Source organism: Camelus dromedarius, chromosome 13, assembly GCF_036321535.1.
Source record: "Camelus dromedarius isolate mCamDro1 chromosome 13, mCamDro1.pat, whole genome shotgun sequence".
NCBI lineage: Eukaryota > Metazoa > Chordata > Mammalia > Artiodactyla > Camelidae > Camelus > Camelus dromedarius.
In genome coordinates, this window is record NC_087448.1 from 50,252,469 (window position 1) to 50,275,070 (window position 22,602).

At 40.2% G+C, this 22,602-nt stretch overlaps 1 protein-coding gene across 4 annotated transcripts in view; it reads right to left on the bottom strand.

Moving 5' to 3' along the window:
* The window catches only part of VWA8 (von Willebrand factor A domain containing 8), a 297,615-nt gene that overhangs the window by 56,184 nt on the left and 218,829 nt on the right, over positions 1 to 22,602 (bottom strand). The window contains exon 38 of one of the 4 annotated variants that reach the window (XM_064493123.1): positions 11,840 to 12,000. The exons of the other annotated variants lie outside the window; for them this stretch is intronic. Coding sequence (XP_064349193.1) covers positions 11,992 to 12,000 — 9 coding nt within the window. The 3' untranslated portion in view covers positions 11,840 to 11,991. Of the gene's footprint in view, positions 1 to 11,839; positions 12,001 to 22,602 lie in introns of those variants that run through there. 4 annotated transcript variants of the gene reach the window in all.

Sequence of the window (22,602 nt, forward strand, 5' to 3'; positions counted from 1 at the left end):
GGCCAGGTGGGTAAATGGACACTAGCTCCACACTGAATGTCCAGAGGGCAGGGCTGGGTCTTATTCTCCATCTCAGCTTCAGCACCTGGTCTCTGCGTATCACAGGAGCTCAGTACACGTGTGGTGACTAAGTGAATTGCTGTGTAACAAGCATGGCTGCTGTGGCCATCTCGAAGCTGCAGAATGGCCCCAGTGGTGTACATGCCACCAAGAACATCTAGAAGCCTGGTAACAGCTCTCCTGGAACTTAGGAGGCAAGCTGGAAAGCAGAAAACTTGGGATAGGAGAAAAGAATACCGCTGGATTCTTGCTTTGAAAACATTCTTTTAATTTTAGGTTGTGAAGGCTCTCTTCCTGAGCAATAAACTTAGAACATTAAGTACCAAAGGGTAAAGCTTTTGGATGAAATTTAGGGCACAGTTACATGATGCAAATTACGTTCTGTTCATTGATATTGACCTACCTGGCAATTAGATACAAACGATTCCTATAATGATGGTAATTAATTAGGGGTTTATATAATAAAATACAAGCGTGTTTGTCATGCTCTCTTTTATGTTAGTTCTCTGGTTTCCTTAGTGGTGTGAACCTGCCAGTTTCCTGTTTACACCTCAGAACACATAGTCCTTACAAAGGGACAGAAGCCCTGGGTGCCGTCCTAACACATTCCCTCTGCAGTTGCCTCTGGTGGTTCTCCTCCCCTCTCTACACCCCCATGCCGCTCCTCTCGCTCTGTGTCCCCCTCTGAGGATTCCTTCAGCAGTGCCGTCCTGGGTGGCCTGGGAGGTCAAGGGCAGGAGGCAGTACACACTTTGGGACATGGAACTGTGCATGTGTGGCTGTGAATGCCGTGACACGGTCACTTGGCAGTGACAGGGGGGCATCCGGAGGACAGAGGAGAGAACATAAGACAAAGTGAAGAGACCCGAAATTAACCCGGCGCCTTGGGGCTGAACTGGGGTGAGCGGGGTGGCAGCCAGACTTCCTCTCTGTCCTCCCAGTGCCTGGGCTGTCTTCTGTTGTGTGACTCTAATTCTTTATGACACTTAGGAATGTTTTCATGCCTGTCTCCTTCCACTGACATCATTGTCCCCCGGTTCCTAACACAGCGAAGTTGTGCAGTCATGCAAGGTAGCTTAACAGAACCCTGTTTTTTTTTTTTTTCAATTTTGTATTGAAGTGTAGTTGATTTACAATTTTACTTTCAGGTGTACAGCAAAGTGATTCAGTTATACAGACATACGTATATATTTTCTTTTCAGTTTCTTTTCCATTATGTTATTACAAGAAATTAAATATCGTTCCCTGTGCTCTACAGTAGGTCCTTGTTGTTTATTTGTTTTATATATAGTAGAGTGTCGATTAATTTCCAACCTCTAATTTATCCCTCCTCACCCTTTTCCCTTTGGGAACCACCGTTTGTTTTCTATATCTGTGAGTCTAGAACCCTGGTTTTAAGAAATGCTTTATACCCCACTTTTAACTTACTTTGACATGTCTTAATGTCATTTGTTGGGATGAGTAAGTTTAATGTCGACAGAGAATGACAGGCATCTGTAAGAGACAGATTTTAAGGGAAGGAACATGCCTGAGAAGAACTAAGTCGTGTTTGAGAGGAAGTGGGGGGTACTCAGCAGAGAGAGTACTGGGCTGACAGCTGAAGCCTGAATTTCAGCCCAGTGTGGCTCCCAGCTCACTGTGTGATACTGAGTACTTCATTTAACCTTTCTGGGTCTTAGTTTAAAACCCAAAACCAGACTAACTTCTTTCTAGTTGTAAGTTCTTTACACTAGGGTCCTTAACTACCTTTATTTCAATCCTCGTTTATAAGAAAAAGGAGGTGCCATCAGAAATCAATTTGAGCAAAATGAAAATTAAGTGTAAAGAATATTTTGATATAATCATGTAAAAAGCCTGGTTTTTCTTCAAGTTGGTTCAGTAAGATTTTAAAATTAAAAAAAAAATATTTTTTTGAGGGGCAGCTTGACATCACAGAAAAAAGTATTTTACTGGAAATTAGAAGACTGGCTTTTTTTTGCTCTTGGTCCTCGTACTAACTGGTGAAGCGGCTTTGGCTGAAGTTACTTTTCTTCTCTTGGCCTTCTTCATCCAGAAAACGAGGGGGGTGACTGGCAGAAATGTAATTTAAGTACACTATGTGATTCTTTTGGTTGATAATGTTTTACATACTTACTATAATATGAAACCTGAACATTGGTTTAACTGAAATTCTAGTACAAATTTACTGAGGGGATGTGTGTATCATACAGCAGGGGTCGGGGGATGTTAACTGTGTATCATATAGTAGGGATGGAAAAGTAAAAGAGAGCTAAATCTTGAATGTTCATGGCTGAAGTCAAAAGATAATGCTTCAAATGGAAAAATCAAGAAGAAGCTTAAGTACATTATTTAGAGATATGGGGGCAAAAATAAATCAGCAAAAAAAGTGAAAGAGTTTGCTTCTGAGCTATTTTTCATAGCAAGCCTTCTACATTTATTTTTAAAGCTATGTACATGGAGAAAAGAGAACCCTCCTACACTGTTGGTGGGAATGCAAATTGGAGCAGCCACTAGGGAAAATGGTTTCAAGGTTCCCTCAAAAACTAAAAATAGGCTTACCAGATGATCCAGCAATCTCACCCCTTGGCATATATCCGGAGGAAATATAATTCAAAAAGACACATGGACCCCAATGTTCACAGCAGCACTATTTACAATAGCCAAGACATGAAAATAACCCAAATGTCCACCGACAGATGACTGGATAAAGAACATGTCAGCATACACACACACACACACACACACACACAATGGTTCCAATGAAGTGCCTTCTTCTAAAACCCACCTGTTTTGCCAAGTCTAAGTCGAATACGCTCACCAGAGCACACTTGAGGTTTATGTGAAAACCCCAATAACCAGAGAGTTAGGGCTCATCACTCCTAAACACTCTCCCTTATTGAAGAAGAGCAGGGAGAAATGCACTTGTCACTGCGGTACCAGTTCACCAGTAACCAGTATGTACACTGAAAACACCAACCAACCAACCTCTGTCTGTAAGTACAGATAAAGCCCATAGCCCACTTAGAATGTCTATCATATGAAACATCCCCCCCACAATCCGGTCCCGCTGTAACAGCGCATGCTGCAGCTGTCTCTTTCTAAAGACAATCTCAGTTTTACAATCTAATTTAATTAACTTTGAGTACAATTGAACTGTAGCAATCCTAGGAACGCAGAGAAGCAGGACGGGGCACGCCAGCAGCCTAGACACCAGGTTACCTGAGTTCTGGCTCTAGGTCTGCTACTTCTGATTTATGCACATGGGCAAGATCCCAACTCTCAGAACCTCAGCTTTCTCGCTGCTTACACAGTCAACAGGTGCACATGCCCTCACGGAATTGTGAGGTTCAAATAAGACACAAAGCATTTGCTTGACTCTAGGAAAAGTACTTCATCTCTCTATATCTCAGTTTCTGCATCCACAGAACAAAGGGGGCTGCACTCAGTGTCATTTCCAGTTTGAAACCTGTTTATGTCTCTGGAAAAATGCTTTCAAAATGTAAAGTACTGTTAAAATATATGATGTGGTAGAGACATTATAATTATTAAACAGAAGAAAAGAGAGAACTCGTTCTATTTTTTGACTACATGGTTTTATAAATCCCCACCATTTCTCTGTTTTATTTGTTAGTGTGCTGTATAAGCACCAAGCACCTGAAGTCATGGAAGTGAAAGATGTTTCCTGAAAAGAGCACTGAGAGTGAGAAGGGCAGTGGCCCAGGAGAGAAAGGAGCAAAGGAGACTGAGAAGCATCAGATGAGGAGACTGTGGTTGAAGCCAAGAGGAGACTGGGCTTCGACAGAGAGCGAGTGTGCAGAGTGTGCACGGGAAAGCTAAATGAGACGGCAACTGGAAAGGTACCCACGGGATTTAGCGACATGGAGGTTACTTCCTGCTTCAGCAAAAGCAGTTCTGTAGACGGTGGGGGCGGGGGAGGAGAGAAGTCATTAGAACGAGACGTGAGTGACCGGAGGTCTGGAAGGGGAGTCAGTGTGTAGGTTGTTCTTTTAAGAGGCTTTGCTGTGAAAGAGCTTTGAGTCACACGAGTTATAGTGACAGCAAATGAGATCTGCGGGGTCCAGAAAAATATTTGAGTGTGTTTAAATACTCATGGGAAGCATGCAGAAAAGAGAGGGAATGAAGGTACCTGAGAAAAAGGAGACAAAGGACGGAGCACAATGCCTTCGAAGAGGGGAGGAGAGACTGGCCTTTGATGGATAGGAGGGGAGGCTGGGACAGCTCTGGGCAGGCGCAGACAGCAGAGCTTACGAAGTTAAAGAAACTGCATTCTGGTAGCTTCTATTTTCTTTGGGAAGCATGAGACTGAAATATTGTCTGAAGATTTGGGGGAGTGTGGCCTGAAGTTTGGAGACAGAAGGGACTATATGAGAGTCATTATGTAGATTAGGCTTAAAAGACTAAAAAGACTTTTTTAATTGCAACAGAATTTTAAAAATTTCAAATACATTCCTTTAAATGGTAGCTTTGTGGAACATAACCACCTACTTGGTGATTATTAAGTATTAAATAGACACGCTGGTTGTGAAAAAGAGATAAGGAGGCCAGATTAATGAGATCCAAAGCTATAATTTGGACAAATGGCAGGTATCTGGACATGAGGAGGGCTGCCCTGCAAATGATACCTTCTAGAAGTTGTTTCTGAACTTTCCAAACAAAAGCTGCTTTCATTCCCCTGGGCTCTCACAGCACTCTGTCTTCACACTGTCCTTTGTGACACAACAGTCCTATTAACCCTTTTTACATGTGTGCCTTCTCCACGCGCCATCCTCTGGGCACCTTAAAGGCACAAGCCCATAGCCCACAGCTGAATCGTGCGGTGTGCCTTTCATTCAATGCTTGCCTCCTCTGAGCTGGTTGTCTAACTCAAAGAGGAAGTGTTATCTGATTTACACAGACCGACCTTATACACGCTGAGGTAGACTCTCCTGGCATCAAGCGAGCTATCTTGGTAAGAACAAAGGATTTCCATAAACAGCAATGTATCAGCAGATGGGTGGGTCGCACTCGGAAGCAGTGTGTTCTTTACGTGGACCACATCTCTCCTCTGTTTTACAATTTCAAGGAGCCCGATGCAGCCCAGCAAAGAAAATTCAAGGAAATGGAACAACCCACTCTCCCTGCTCCTATTCTTCTTAGATACAAAAGACAGATAATTATCTAAAGTATTTCTCAATATGAACAAGTTGGAAAAGTGACCTTTGAGTCTGTGACAGAGTCTACTCACGTCAGTGTTTTGACCAGAAGCAAAGCTATGTCCAGGCTTAGCAAATGCTCATGGGGGCCAACTTTTCTCTCCTTCACGTTATACAGACCATAAATAAAGGGAAATAGTTTAACAGGCAGCCAGGCCTGCATGGCTCAGAGCCACCCCGAGGGAGTGATAAAATTCTCCCGTTGGTAGACTTACATAAACCAAGATGCAATGAATATTTTAAAGATACTCCCTTTGGTCAATAAACCTGATAGTTTTAAACCTGAAAGATGGCTAGACTAAGAGGGAAAATAAATCAATTTGGCAAAAACAAGTAATCATTTAAAGTGTTGGTAGATTAACTGAAACATAGGAATATAGGAGAGCAAATTCAGTGATTTAAAAATCACATGTTTGGTAGTTAGAAATCTCCATTTCTAGCTTTTTGGCTGATTTTTAAATACGCAAGATGAACTGTATCTAGTGATCTGGCTACTGAATGCCAAAACTGGAGCTTCTGTTCAAGATCTGATTTGTTTATCTTAAAACAGAAAGAATAAATTGCAAAGTCTGAGACTTCCTATACTTTTTTTCAGTCTTAATAGAGACATGTATTCCTGCCACTCAAAAATGTCCTCAAATGTAGTGGTTAAGAGGACAAACACCGGAACCGGTTTGCTTGGATTCAAACACTGGCTGTTGACACTTTTCAGCTGGGTAAGGTACCTCCTCTGTTAATTGCTTAATGCCGTTTTGTTTTTTTTTGTTTTTTTGTTTTTTTAAAGCTCACGAAAATAAAGAGGACAAGATAAAGACAGTTTGGAGGCAAGCAGGGAATCAGTAGAAGAAGCTCTCTTGTCCAGTCCTGATCTCTGATAACCACTGGGTTTATCAACAACACGCTTACACAAAACAGCACACTTTCTGTTCTATAGACTCCTTGTTTTCTTCCTCCAAGATATCTATGCATATTAAAAAAAAACTTCAAACACCTGCTTGAATGAAAACAAAGGACAGAGAAGAATAGCAGGGGGAGTTATTTTGTTGTTCGTGGGCAAGATCTGGATAAAAGGGTTGGAGGCATCTTCCGGAGCAAGGATTGTACTAGAATGAACAGCTTGAGCAAGAATAACAGTTTCCTTTTAGAAAAAAGGTCATCTTAAATATTAATGAAACAAATGAAAAATAAAATCTTAATTCTATGAAGAATAATTAGTTTTCAAAGTATTTAGAGATCACTGCTTTTAAGAAAAATGACAATGCTAGTCAGATTATTTCACTTCACAATCTCTTTAGAAATTTTAATGTTTGGGAGAACTGCTTAGGGTTATGTATAGCAGGTGACATTCCTTGGAATTCTAAATCCTCTTATGTATACTGGCCCAGCTTTTTTGCAGAGTTATAACATCTATTTATTGGTGAGGAGCCAGGTCTGCCGTGGTGCTGAGGATTAGTTGCAAGATGCTGCTACCCTCTTATTTATTAAAAGAAAGCAATCTCTATCAATCTTGGGAGATTCTGACCCTGGGAATAATGTCTCCCATGGCAACCCCACGACCTTAGGTAGTGAGCTAGCCATACTAATTTGTATTCATACCGTGTGGTGTTCTAGAATGCATTATGGGTTTCTAATGAAGCAAAGAAGACTTTTATTAAAAAACAGTATGTGGGAACGAGTGGGAAAACTTCTTTCTGGTATGCGAATGCTTTATATGATCAACTATTCTGAATGTGTATTTCCAAAATACCAGAGGGATCCTCCAAAACTACAAAAGAAAACAAACAAATAAAATGGCTAATAACCATTTATCATATGTCCTGCTGTGCTGGGACAGTCCCAGTTAAGGCCTGTTGTCCCAATGTAATTACTAATGGCCTCCCTTTAAGTCTTATACATGGAATCATATGATCACCCTATAATAGCCAAGCATGTTGATAGAACCCAGCCCTTTGCAGGGTGGAGGGTATAGCTCAGTGGTAGAGTGAATGCTTAGCATGCATGAGGTCCTGAGTTCAGTCTCCATTATTTCCATTAAAAAAAAAAAAACAAACCCAGCCCTTTGGAGGAGTTTATTACTCCATTTGGGTATTGAATTAAACTCTGTTTCTGGGCAGCACCTGCCATGGACAATACTGAGTTCTACATGTCTCACCATTTGATAGAAGGAAACATATATGTTTGTCTGTATTTGTCTATAAAGATCTGTTTGTTCCAAGCCTATATTAACAATAATTTTTTGAATGTAGACTTTTTGGAACTTTGAAATTTAAAAAATTGAAATTTTGAATTTTGTCTGTAGAAATTCACAGGTAAATTTCTGTTTCTTACAGTGACTCTTTATGAACGCTTATAGCATCATAGACAGATTTCAGCTTTTTCAGGCTCTAGGCTAAGGCTGTCCTGCCAATGCTGTGGCCTTAGCCCTAAATGCCGCTCAGCCTCAAGTTAGTCCTCCTGCTCGTCCCACTCTCTCTCTGCACTTGAAGTCCTACCTGACCTCTTGTCTTTTCCCTTGGGAACAAGCGCCTACCTTGGATCCCTCTTTTAGCAACCGGGTCCCAATCTGGTTCCCTGCTGCATGAATCTGTGCTTTGTTTCCCTACCTTGTCCTTTCTCTGGGGTTTCAGGGATCACTTTGCCTGATCGGCACCTTTTCTACCTGGACGCCTAGCCGCTGTCAGTTATCACGCTCCTGATTATATTTTGCTTGTGTTCCTGACAAGAAGGACAAACATCCAGGACTTCTCGTCTTTGAACAGCTGGCACCCAGTGTAGATTCTCAACAAGCCATTAAGTGATGAATGAATGTGGAAGCTTCCTTCTCATTGCCTGGAGCTGGGTTTTCTCCCAAGTGCTACTTCCACCAGCTCTTTCCACTGCTGACAGGATTCAGGGAGCTAATGTTCGCACCTGTAACCCTGGGATGAGTTAACACAGGCATAGAGTTTAAAGAATGCTGGGGCCTGGGTGGTTGGTGTGTCCCTACTGGGGCAGCTGCCTAGGACCGTACAGGGTGGGTCTCAGTTGAGGCCATGTGACTGGGGCTGAAATTCACACTGTGCTCCCATCGCTAACACTGGGCTCTGGGGTTGGCAGCCTAGAGGAACTGGCTTTTTTTTTTTTTTTTCTAACTGGTTTGTTCAGAGAGGGCCCTTCAGCAATCCATCCCCCCCACCCCAGGGGGAGCCTCTCTTTCTCTAGTTTTGTACAGTGGCCCATGTGTGCTGGAAGAGGCCCTCGTGGGAGATGACTCCCACAGGGAGATGTTTTAAGTGAGTTTTTGCAAGTGTAGCTTTTTAAGGAACAGGTGCCTGTGATGGACTGAATCTGCTATCTCCTTTCTTGCTTCTTGTTTCCTTTTATATGTAAAACCCGACAACTTTGCTTGGACATTCATAAAGACAGACTTCATCAGAATTTAATTTAGTAAGGGAGCTGACTAACTTGGATTTTTTTTATTGTGCTTTAATATTACAGCAAACCCCTACCCCCCACTCCCAGGGAAGTAGATGATGCTCTTAGCCTTGAGTGAACCCCTGGAAGGCTCTTTCAGAGGGTTTCCTCATATCAGCCTCATGTTAGCCCAGGATGATGCACGTGAAGAAAAACCAGAGTGCAGGGAGGTGCTCTGCCTTGCCCATATGCACTTCTCTTGATGATCGAATATATATTTCTTTCAGTCTTAATAGAGACATGTATTCCTGCCACTCAAAAATGTCCTCAAATGTAGTGGTTAAGAGCATAGACAGTGGAACCAGTTTGCTTGGATTCAAATCCTGCCTCCTGACACTTTTCAGCTGGGTAAGTTACCTCCTCTGTTAAAGAACGATAATAATGGCACCTACCTCACAGGGACGCTGTGGGGGTTCAAAAGGGCTCATACACATAATGGCTTAGGACAGTGCCTGGCCGCACCGAGTGCTTTATGTGTTATCTATGATTACTGTTGCTTTACTTTCTGAGAGTGAGGAAGGTATTATTTGGTATAAAAACATTCATTTTTCAGTAGAGCTGTACCAGATATATATCAGATTAACATCAGCACTGGGGAAAAAGTAACTCAGGAATTTAATCAAGGATATTTTCTGAAATGGAGGCTGACTGAGAATTCTACGCTCTTATAATAACACTCCTCTTTTTTTTTTTCTGAGAATAACTCTTATATAACACTCATGTCCAATGCTTATAATAACACTCGTGATCTGCTGTTCACTCGTGACCTCACACGGGAAGTTCAGTGTTGCTGCAAGTATGACAAACACCAAACGGACGTTTCCTACGGCTGTGCTCCCTCTGCCCAGGACGCGGCAGCCCCTTTTTCTGGCTCTGGCAGCTGGAATGAGAACTTGATGACTTCTGAACCCTTGAAAACATGTTTGTGTTGAGCTGTAAATGATGTGGCATGAAGGGGGACTCAAAACATTTCCAGTCGTATGGCGCCTCTGAGCAAGACTTGAGAGAAATGCATACCTTCAAAGATGAAGTAGCGCCAAGGACAAGTTCTTTGCCTACAAAGTCCAAGTTAGGATTTGCTCTTCAATCTGTTTTACTGTTCACTTGTTAGGTTAAAAATTGTTTTTCCTTTAAAATTAGATAATATCAAATGTGCTTTTCCCATTTACTTTATCTTCTGCTGAGCGCCCCTGGAAGAAGACAGACATTTCCAAGAATGTAAAGAGAAAGTGTCCTGTTTTCCCTCTAGTTAGAGCTTCTGAAGGAATTTTTCTGACTGATATGTGCAGAGTTGAACAGTGGAACCTAATTTGCTGCTGAGAAGAATTCATTCACTCACTCACTCACTCACTCAGTGAACACTGATGCTCTCAGTGTCTCCCGTGTGCCTGGGCCACACACTAGGAAGAGTGTGCACAATACACTCCTGATCCCTGCCCTCATGTTGCTTACAGTCTAGGCACTCCACATGTATTATTTCTAATACTCACAATTCTCCAAACTAGGCATTGTTATTTCTACTTTGTGGGCCAGGAATTTAAGGTCTAGAAAGGAGTTAAGCAACTTATTGCTACCCAGCTAGTAAATTGTTGGAGCCAGGATTCAAATCCCAGCCCATCTCATTTCAAAAGCTGGGTTTATCAGATTCTTTTGACTCTATCATACTGTCTTTAAATAATAAGTGTAGTTCCTAAAAGTTACAGAACTTAATGTTGTATTAAATGTATCATGGTTTAAGAAAGTGAGAAATATTTTTAAAAAGCAATCACTTTTTCCTTCTTAATATATGTCAGATGTATAGAAAGCAAGGCATATCAGTTATTTGGATACTGGTTCAAAGCCCTAGCATATCTTTCGGAGGGTTAGTAAAATACAGTATTTATATATGTTCTGAATAAGCTTTATACCATGACCTGTAAACTCAAAGCCTGCTACGGTGGTACAGAGCTGACAGTGTCACTTTTTGACCACAGGACATTGGGTATATTACATAATGAGGTTCTGTTTCTTCATCAGTAAAATGGGGACATCATCTCCTGCCACATGGAGAGCTATAAAGAGTAAGCGGAGGAAAGTATACAGAATGCTCAACAGTCATGGTCACACTTCAGTCTCTTCCCTCTGCCCCACACACAACACACCAGCTTTTCCAACAATGGTAGTAAAGATACCTCTCTTTAGCGTTTACAGACAAAAACATATCTCCAGTGGAAATATCCCAGAGAATGAAGATCACTGACTCTGACATCCTGCTTAAAAGCCTAGGATGTAAACAAGGAAGAGAAGCTTTCAGGATACGTTTTTCTGGATGACTCAGGTTTAGGGTGACCCAAGAAGGGTTTGAATGGATAATTGCTAAACCTCAAGTAATCGTCCACTTATGCAAATATATATATAAACATGCTAACACACAGAGTATATCTACAGAATAATACAACTTTAAAAAAAGCAAACACGTGTGCTCATTTAAAAGACTGTTATTTGATTGAAGAATATATATACATATGTGTGTGTGTATATATATATATATATAACCGAATGACTATGCTGTGCACCAGAAACTAACACAACATTGTATATCAGCTATACCTCAATTTAAGAAGAAATTAAATATTGTCCTCCTGAAAGGGTGTGTATTTATTTCATTCATTCGATGAACAGATATTTACTGGGTGTCCAGTATGTTCAGCATTGTGCTGGTACTAGGCATTTGATGATGAACAAAATAGTAATGTCTCCTCCTTTCAAAATCAGTTTTGAAATCACATGTGGAATCAGTCACATAATTTGTTGATAAATAAATATCACTAAGAAAATTCAGACAGAAATGACCCTTGCCTGAGTTCTTCATAAAACTCATTCTGGATCCCACCAGCCAGGAGAAAGCATTAAGTGGCGGATGTCTCAGAGAATCTACGTGGTTAGCAGAGGAGCTCTTTACTAACACAATAGAAAAGTGCCTCTGGACTATGTCTGTAGCCCCAAGTTAAGTGTCTCATATTTCCTGAGCCTGATCATTGTTCATTATGGTGATAAAAAAAGATTCCCTTTTTTCAGCCTTGGAAAAAATCCCATCCAAATAATTTTTTTTTTTTGAAGCTTGAGATTACATTATTTATTCTGTTCAGGTTTTAAAAAATATTTCTGATTTTTTTTTCTGCCAATAACCAAGCCCTTTTCCCTCATGGAGAACAGTCTTGATTTCTGAAACAGTTCTTCTTCCCTTGACATCACTTGGGAGGTGCGGTGGGGGGAGGGATGGACATTATTTCCCCTGAAAAGTAAACAAGGGAATAAAAACAAGGTGACTCAAAGGATGAGGAAGTGTGTTTTTCTAGAGAACAAAAGATCCTTTCACAGTATGTCAAAGACTTAACTGTGAACTTTCCTGAATGTAAACACTGTTCAAATGGCAAAAGGAATTTCATCTATGTCTGTAAAAGGTCCTGCACAATAGTTCTTGCTGGAAGCTACATTTGGCAGGCAGTAAAATAATCTTTTCTTCAAATACTTAGCATATAGACCTACAAAAACATTTCTTTTTATCGTTCAGGAGCAATACGATTATAATTACCTTCATAATAGCAATAATAACACATAGATCAGAGTAGTGCTAAAGGCAAGTTATGTCATAAATTACAAGTAACATCATTTATGCCTAGAGTATCCAGGAATAAAGAAATACTTTAGGAGACAGTTTAAAATATTGGGCTGTGGCTTTCCATTTAGCATGAGTTTAAGACTTACAGAGTACTAGATTTTAAAAACAGATTTTATTATGATCACAGCAGAGGACTACCGATATTTTAAATTGATAGGAATTATGAGATGTCAGTTAGCTAAAACATTTAATGTTTCCTGCTTTAAAGTTTTAATTCTTCACAAACCTAGTTCTAATAAGTTTAAAATTGATGGCAGTAATTATGTTCGTAGTATTTAATAGAGCTAGTTGCTATAACCAAACTGTATAATTCTTATGGAAATGCCAGAGATCTTTCCTTATCCAGCTGCAGATTTTTCAGACACCTTATGATCACCATTATCAGCCCAAATCCCACTGCAGCCAGCTGCTAGGGTTCTTTCTCTCATCATTACGGAAAGATTGCACAATTTCTAGGATATGATCTAAAAGGAGTAAAACTTAGGGTCAGAGGATGTTGAGATTTTATTTTGGGTTTTCGATTTCAAGTAATGAGTATAAAATGGGAATGAGATGTTCTCCAGGACCCTGTGGGGTGGGGTGAGAGTTGGGGCGGTGGCAGGGTTAGTGTGTCTCTGAGATCAGTATCTGAGTGACACTCCCTCTGTACCCCTGCTTCCGTGGATTTGGGCAGCGTTGGCTCTTTCCAGTATCGTGGAAGGAATGTGTCAGCTAGTCAAATCCTTGAAAAAGGGGCTTGTTGCTTCCTGAGTTCCTGGGAGAGTGGAGGGCATTGAGGACTCCTGAATGATTTATTCCATGGGGAGGAACGAGGGTATAATGTTGAGAGAGGGTAATGGCATCTCCTGGAGACCAGCCCCCGCCAGAATGGGTCCAGCGCTTCTCCTGGGGGAGGAGTGTGAGATTTCATGTTCCTGGAAGGGGTTAATTGGGCAGAGGAATCATAAGGTTCATGCTGCGAAAACAGTGAGAAAGAATGGTTCCTCCCAATTTCTTCTTCCTCAGTTCCCCTTTCCTAAGGTAAGGAAGAGTCTCTAAAATATAGAACTGCCCTTTCAACTTCTGCCATGAAATAAACATATAATCTCAGATCAATGGCTTAATCTTTCTGGGGCTTAGCTTATTCATCAGGATTGCCTTGTGATCTCTGAGGTACTGAAAGTTATGAACAATACCAAACATTTACTGAGTGCTAATATTCGCCATATGCCGAAATAGGCAAGGATTATATATAACACTTGGCATCCACTCTATGCATGACTATCTCATTTATCTTTCCAGCTCCCCTTTCAAGTATTATCATTCCCTTTAATGTGAAGAGACTGAGGCCTGGAGAAGCAGTCAGTTGTTCATAGTCACAGACCCAGTACGGAGTGGAGCCAGGATACAAAAGCTGGTCTTTCCAGTTTCAGAGTTGGTCATTTTACAGGTTGTGTCAGATTGTTCCCATTCCATGATTTTCACCATTATAAACAAGTGTGAGTCATTTGTTAAAAAAGAGGAACCATTAGTTTGGGACCAGAAGAATGAACTGGATATTACCCACGCTTTGCTCCTTACAGGAGAGGAAGTTTGGCTCCTTCCTTCAGCTTTTGTCTGTCGTGTCCCTCTTCCTAGCATCTGGCAAGGAGGAACCGCCAATCTGACTTGGCAAAGATCAGGACATCCACTGGGCTACATTTCCCAAGTGTGCAGTCACTGTGCATTAAATGTGTACTAGGCTACCTGGTAGGGACTACTTTGGTGAAGATTTATGATTTATCTCCTTTAGGGAAATCCAGTCGGCCTTTTTCTTTCAGCTCTACTGCTTCTGTGCTTGCACCCGAGAGAGGAGGTCAGGCTGGGGCTTCTGCAGGTAGAGCTTAGAGTCTAAGGGAAAGAAGCAGGGAGACCTGCTTCAGCCACAAGGCCCAAGTTTTGCTTTCTTTGTCTTTACTAGTCCTGCATCGAGGGTAGCTGGGTACTGGTCCATTTACTAATAAATTAGTACATGTACATTGGTATTTTGTGTCCCTTTTGGCTTTTCTTGGGTTTACAGCTGCCTTGGTTTGGAATCTGAGAAGGGAAGGCATAAACAATAGGTAAGACATCCCTAAGTCCTAGCCTAATAGAATCTAATACCCTTAAGATGTCAGGTTGCCCATAACAAGTATAGAGATTGAGTTAGTAACTTAAAAAACCACCCACAAAGGGAAGTGTAGGCCCAGATGGCTTCACCATTGAATCCTGCCAAACATTTACAGAAGAATTAGCAACAATTCTTCAAGAATTGTTAGAATTATTCACAAGGAACACTTTTCAACTGATTCTATGAGGCCAGCATTATCCTGATACCAAAACCAGGAAAAGAAATCACAAGAAAGAATACTAAGGATCAATATCTTTTATGAATATAGATGCAAAAATCCTCAACAAAATAATAGCAAAATTTATCCAGCGATATTTTAAAAAAGGATTATACACTATGACCAAGTGGGCTTTATCCCAGGAATGCAAGGTTGGTTTCACAAGAAATTAATATAATATACTACTTGAATAGAATAAAGGGAAAAATCCACATGATCATCTTAATCATGCATAAAAAGCATTTGACAAAATGTAACACTCCTTCATGGTAAGAACACTCAACAAACTAGGAATGAAAGGAACTGGCTCAAATTAATAAAGGATATCTACAAAAAAACCCATAGCGAACTTCATACTTGATGGTGAAAGAATGAGTGCTTTCCTCCTTGATGAGTAACAAGACAAAGACGTCCATGCCACACCTTAAACGCTGTACTGGAGGGTCTAGCCAATTAGACAAGAAACTAAAAATAAAAGGCATTCAAATTGGAAAGAAAGAAGTAATTTGCAGATAATCTAATCTTGTATATATATAAAACCCTAGGGACTCTACTAAAAACTACTAGAACTAATGAACAAGTTTAGCAAGGTGGCAGGATGTAAGAGTGTGAACTGGGTGCTTCAGGCTGGGGCAGGCATGCTCTGGAGGTTCTGAGCGCCAGGAAGAGTGGGTTGCATTTCAGACTGAGAATGGCACAATTTCTGAAGATTTCTGATCTAGAGTGACCTGTTCAGAGCTGCTATTTACAACAATTTAATTCAGCAGTCTATGTAGGATGGATTAGAGAAGGAAGACTATGGACCTCAAGCAAACTTCCACTTTTTAGATTAGAGATTGCAACGTTTAGGATAACCTACTTTTATCTTCAGTTACTCAAGAACACTATAATGAAAGTTAGGGAATCAGTAGACATACTTGTTGTATTAGATGAACAATCTATGAGTTATAACACTCAGGCAGATAATCATATTGTCTGTGTTTCTGATGGGATATTTTTACTTCATAGGTGTTTCTTTGTGAGTAATTTTGAGTAGAGCAGATTTTTTTTTTTGGTTGGTTGCTATTTTGAGTATTGTTAATTTTTTACAATATTGTTAGTATTTAATGATAAGGGTATTGTTTTTTCTTTCATCCTCCAATTTCCAAGAGTTTGCTGTTCCCCAAGATGGGAGGCTATTTTTGCTTCTATTGAAATGCACTTCCAACTGTATAATGTCTATTTGGGGCAAAAGAGAACTCACTTCCAGTAGCAAAGTTTATATCAAACCACAGAATTTTAGAGATGAAGGAATACAGTACCCCAGAATGCCTTATGCAAGCACTCAGCCTTATATCTAAGAAGGAAGACATTCTACCACCAGTGGTTGCTCACACAAGTTAGAAATAAAATTAAAATTATTCTGCAACAAACGTCACATCTCCACAAAACTGGCTGGGACAGGAAAGAATCTAATTCCTTGGACAGTTCATCCTAATCTATGTAAGTTATGATCAAAGTATTAACCTCTCCTCCAATAAAATGTTACTGCACACACACAACGCAATTCCTAAAATTTTTAAATTTAATTCAGCAGCTCTTTATGACTTTTAAAATTAGGTCCCCATGCTCTATAGTCATTCCCCTACTTATTATACAGATTTATGATAGTAAAGTAACAACATCTCACATTCATGGACTACTTTACAGTTTGTAGAACACTTGAACTTGTATAAGTTATCTCATTTGATTTTTTCAATTCTGTGAGGTAGCTGCCATGATTAGCTCCATTTTACACATGGGGAAGTGCAGCATCAGAGGGATTAAATGACACCTAAGATCACTGGACACAACTGGAAATCAAACTCTGTTCCAGCCTTCTGGTTCACAGGCGTTCATTTGGCAGCCACAAACTAACAAGTGTGGGGAAAACACGGGGCTGGGAGATTTATCATCATCTGGTCCTCTGCCAACCTGGGCAACAGTCAGCTAGTGAGCAGTGAACTCACAGAAACAAAAGACTCAGCCTTCTAGAAAACACTGAAGGAGTTTGCAGCTTTTATCATCCCTCTGAGGGACCTCATAAAAGCTTTAAATGACCAAATTAATTACAGATTCATGTATGGATTCACTGATTCATCAAGAATTTATTGAGCTCTGTCTGACCAGGTGTCAGGGCTCCCAAGCAGATGCCTCAATATGAATTCTGCTCTTGGGGAGCTTGTCCTTTTGACCCACAATGAAGTAAGAGGTCACAGTGTGACCAGGGCACAGGGACGCTGCAGAGGGAGGGATGAATTCTGCTGAGGGCAGACACGCTGGAGCCATGTGCTCAGCCTTGCAGGATGACGCACAGAAGTGGCTGGTGGGCATTCCAGACAGAGAGGACAACGTGAGGGAAGGCATGGGGCATGGAGATACATGTGTGGAGAGTATTCTAGCTTCATTCTTCTCATTCTTCTTATGACTGGAGAATTTTGCTTTGTCACTCATAAAATGTATAACCAATAAAAACACTCTGGGTCAGATTAGATTTTTTTCCCCCAACAATTAGTATAGTTGTTTATGATGGTGACTTAAACCTTATACAAAACTAAAAATACATATCTGATATACTTTAACTTTTGTTAGAGGACATGCATATAACTTTGGGAGAAGAAATATAATTTTTTATCTTTTTGTACCTAAATAATATTTGGAGATGTTATTTTCCTTCCCTCTGATTTAAGCAGATTCCACTTAAAAAATTATCTCAGGGTAGGTATGTAACTGGGCAGAAATCAGAGGTAGACTGTATCTTTTTGGTTCTTATGTTCTAAACCAGGGATTGGCAAATATTTTCTGTAAAGAGCCAGAGAGTAACTATTTCAGGCTTTGTGGGCTACATGATCTATGTCGCAACTACCCAATTCTACCCTTGTCGTGCAAAAGCACCTGCAGACAATACACAGATAAATGAATGGGGCTGTGTTTCAATAAAACTTTATTTATGGACCCTGAAATTTGAATTTCATGTAATTTTCACGTGGCACAAGATATTGTTCTTTGTTTGATTTTTTTCCCAATCATTAAAAATGTAAAAAACCATTCTTAGCTTGTGGGTCAAACAAAAACAGGTGGTGTAATTGGCCAATCCCTGTTTTTAATGCCTAATGCCATTAGGAGAACTTAAGAGTGTTGTGGAGCGAGTAAAGCAAAATCACCAACATAAGCAAGTTACTTGGAAAAGCTTGGAAGGGAATGGGGCTTCATTTCTGGATGCCGCGCCCACCCTGGTGAGAAGAGAGAGAGATCTGTGGATATCAGAGTGTTCTGCCATCTCCCCAACCCCAGGCTGGTTTTGTGGCCAAAATTCTAAATTCATGAGATTTCATTTGAAAATCTGGATTTTTGGTCATCTCTAGAAAATGAGCCTGCATTTTCACATGGCAACAGCTAAGGAGAGACTGCCTTCCTAGCTGGGGCATTACTTCCTGTTCATCTTAAACCCTCCTGGTCTAAACTCTACTGTGCAGAGAAAGATCTGCACTGAAACTAGTCTTTTGGCCCTAGGGAAGTTATGTGGGTGAAGAGGAATAAAATCATGTGCTTCTGAGTTACCAAGACCTAGGCTGAAATCCCAGCTTTGTTCACTGATGTAAGAGTGACCTCGAGCAAATTACTTAACCCTCAAAATGAGAACAATCATGCATAACCTGAAATGGTGGTTGTAATGATTATATGAGACAATGTATTGAAAGTAGCGAACACATTCTGAACAGTCAATAAAAAAAAAATCACTAGGATGGAGAAGTTCTGTGACGTATATCTTAATTTCAGATGCTGTCTTCATTGCTGCCTTTTGTGGAAGGGCTTAAAGGACCAGGTTACAATCTATCTCATTTTAGAGGTTAAAAAAAAATTAAGGCCCAGAGAGATGATATGACTGCCCAAAGCCACTCATTGGTGGTGAAACCAGGAAGAGGATATGGCTCTCTTAATTCTTGACCTGAGGAAATTTCTCTGTAGCCCATGACTTCACTCACAGTTCTGAATTCTGTTCATAAAAGCCTTTCATTTGATAGTCTAAAGCTCCTCTAATGGAAAGACCAGTGATTCAAATCTTCTGGCTAACCTGACTACGCTTTTAAATTATAACTTCCAAATACAGCGAAATGACAACAGTTATTAGATTTTGAAGTTCTATTAGCTGTTGATGTTAGCTGAAATACTCCTGTTCCAAGCTCACAGACACCCTCGTGTGGTCATGAGAAATAATGATTCCAGCCAAAGGAACAAGAAAATCTGGAGCTATTTAGAGTCAACGATAAAGGAGAGTAAAATGAGTAGATAAGTATCAAATAACCTAATAATAAAATGTCACCCAGATTATATTCTTTTCGGCCCTGGCCAATGGCCAGGGGAAAAATGATTTATTTATCTCAGACCAAATCTTTAAAGAGACTTAAAGATTATAATGGATGATTACTTAGGCCTTGTTCACAATACAACTCTGTTACCATGAAGAAAAATATTCAACACATGTGGTAGCTGTATTATCTCAGATCTTTGCAGATTTTCCTCCACTCTCAGTGATGACGAATGACGGAGCACTCTGGGATTCTCTGAGTGCAACTGGTACGTGTTGGGGATTGGAGCCAAGGTAGTTAAACCTGAGGCTCTGTTGAAATATCTCCTATCAAACGTAAGCACAAGTCACCGAGTGGGAGCAGAAGGGTGAGGCTGTATCAGGGAGAAGCTGATGAGCTGCAAATGTTCAGGGTGTTCTGGACACCCATTCGAGAGGGTAGCTTGATGGTGAGTTGGTTAAACAGAAGTAGGTTAGAATGCTTCTTCTGTGTTAACAGGTTGATCTGTCAACAAGCAGTTCCCCAAAAAACTGTTCAAGGAAACAGTATTTGTCCCCAGTACAGAAAAAATCAGTGTCAAAAGCAATTGGATTTACTTTTTGTGTCACAAAATATGGACATACTCAGAAAATAACTGAGGCATGTCAAAATGACAAGGGAACTGGCTTGAAGGGGCTCCCACTGGCTAAATCTAGAACAATTCAAGGATTAAAATAAATAAGAATGCCAACAGACTATAAGCTATTAAATAAAATAGAAATTCATGAGGCTATACTAACAAAAAACAAAGGGAGAGCACTTCCTTAGCTTAGAATGCCAGCAGTAAATGTAAAAGTGACAGGATTGGACAAAAATCACCATTTTGGCAACCATAGTAGTAATAACTGAGTAAAGCAAGAATCATTAATGGATAATAAAATTAATGGGTGAAAGTCTGATGAGAAACAAAATATTTGCATAGTCTCAAAATGTGAGCTCACAAAACACATGCATTAATTATAAAGGGGGAAAATAGTAACTCCACGGTGGAGAAATACAGCAGAGACAATACCTTAACCAAATGTTCAAAGTTAACATCACCAGTAATGGGACAAATCGACATCCTGTGTGTCACCTAATGGGACACATTCTGAAAAACACAGCATCATCTCTGTGATATTCCAGCCAACGATGCATAAACTGAGTCTAAAATGAGAAAACATCAGATAAGCCCAAATCCAGGGATGTTCGACAAAATAACTAGCCTATACTCTTCAAAAAAGCTAAGGTCATAAAAGTCAAAGAAAGATGAGGACCCGTTTTGCACTGAAAGACAACAAAGAGACATGTTAACTAAATTGTAACCCATGATCTGGATTGTTTCCTTTTGCTAAAAAAGGATGTTATTGGGACATCTGAAATTTGAATACGGTCTGTGATTCAGACATTAATGCGATATCAAGGTTAACTTCCTGATTTTGAGGTCTGTATTGTGGTTACGTAGGAGAATGCTTTTGTTTTGAGGAAATACTCACTGAAGTGTTTAGAGGTAATAGCGAATCATGTCTACAACCTACTACTTGGAAGTGGTTCATGAAAAATATATATATGGAGAGAAAGATAAAATAAGCCAACAGTTTTAAAAGATGTGATTAGATTTGTTGAAGAAAGACGAAAGGGTAAATTATTTGCCTCTACCTGAGAACAGAAATTATAAATAGAGCTTGGATTTGAGGTTCTGAGGGGAATGTTTTTTCTTTCTGTTGTTTTTATCATCAGCTGCCGTTGGTGAACATACGCTCTTGTCAAACTCACCAAAGATTATACGATGTAGTGAAAAACTCAGAAGTGGTTTTATTTATATACATAATTTATAATTATAATATATTCATATAATACATGAATAGTAACTACAAATATAAAATAGAAATAAGTAAATATAAATATTTTATCTACCTAAATATTTCTCAAGCTGGGCTTGGGTGAGGAGAGTTATATTTGGAGTCTTGAGGTCTGTTGCTGTTTAATCTTGAGAGCAGTCAGAAGCTTATTCTTACCAGAGATGTGCAGTTGATTTTTATACTTTTAAGTAATTACGGGCTATAGGACAGGAAAAAAATTGTATTTTTAGTGTTAAGCAAGCTGGAGTAACAATAAAGGCTGTGATTTATTACTGCGAAATCGCCCTTATAAATTTTGTTCAGGGTTCCATGGGTTAACTCAAACCAGACTCAGAACACACGCATTTGCTTCTGATATCATGTCAGGGCTTTCTCTTTCTGGGCAACTGGCTCTTACGTAAACGCGAAGGCAGAGTGGTTGATGTAACGATGACTCACAGGCAAATGCAGCCCATTTCCCCTTTGGCTAGCACAAAACCCATCTAAGCTTCAGATTTTCCTACCAGGGCTCTATAGATGCCATTGTTCTTTGTGGGGAGGGTTACTCAACCCACACCAGCAATGTGAAATATGGGGCCTTTAACAGCCCTTACAACAGACACATCTAAAAGGAAAAAATAATGAAAATTACCCCGTAATAGTAAGTTTTTTTTTCCACTTGGGGGAAAACCCACTGTACTGTCATTAGTGCATTGTCAAGAAAAGGCTTGCCAGTTTCACTCAGAACCCTGGCGACTGGGAGGTCTCAGAAGGAAAGTGTGATTAGAATATTTATTTCTGCCCTACATGCACTTAGAAAACCAAGCATACATTTAACGAGGTATTCACTCTAGGAATTAAACAGAAGATAAAATTAGCAGATGCTATATATCATCATTGGCCTGATTATCCTCATTTTGCATTCGGTAAGAGTCATGTTTTATGAATGTTGTGCTGAGTGCAAAACAAGATAAACCTAAGGAGTCTTGGCCTCCAGGAAGCCCTAACCTAGAACTAAGTCATCAGCTGTCACCTGGAACGTCGTTGTCAAAATTATGGGGGGAAAAAAGTCACGTGGTCGTTTTTTGCTTTTTCAGTATTTCTTTCAGGGTATTTCCCTTATTCCTGACATGTGGCTCAGATGGGACTGATACGGTCCTCGCTCATCTCAAACCCTAGACGTGGAGACATGACCTAGGTCTGACCAATGAAGAGGATGCCACCACTTCGGTCACAGTGATCGGTTCAGAGGTGGGCATGTGATGTCACAGGCCTATGGAACACTTCTGAGGGACTTCTGCTGAAATGACTGGCGAAGATCTGCCCCTTTGGCTGGGAGTCCCAGCTATGAAAACCATGTCGTGCGTGGTGCTACCAGGGCCATCTTGCCACCAGAGGGAGACGGATTTGCAAGAGAAAAGCCACCTCAGAAAAAGCTCAGCCAAGAGGAGAGAGTCTGGGTCCTGTGACACATGTTGAGCCCTTGGTTTGAGGTGTACCTAAGGTCTGGGGACTTCTTGCTTATACATCTGCCAATAAATTCCTTCTGTAGTTTAAGTGAGTGTGAGCTAAATTTTTGTTACTTTTAATACCTTTTATTTTTGCATAATCTGGAATCACACGGAATAATATGGAGGGAAATTATTCTTCAAAGGTATGGAGGGAAACTATTCTCTTAACTGC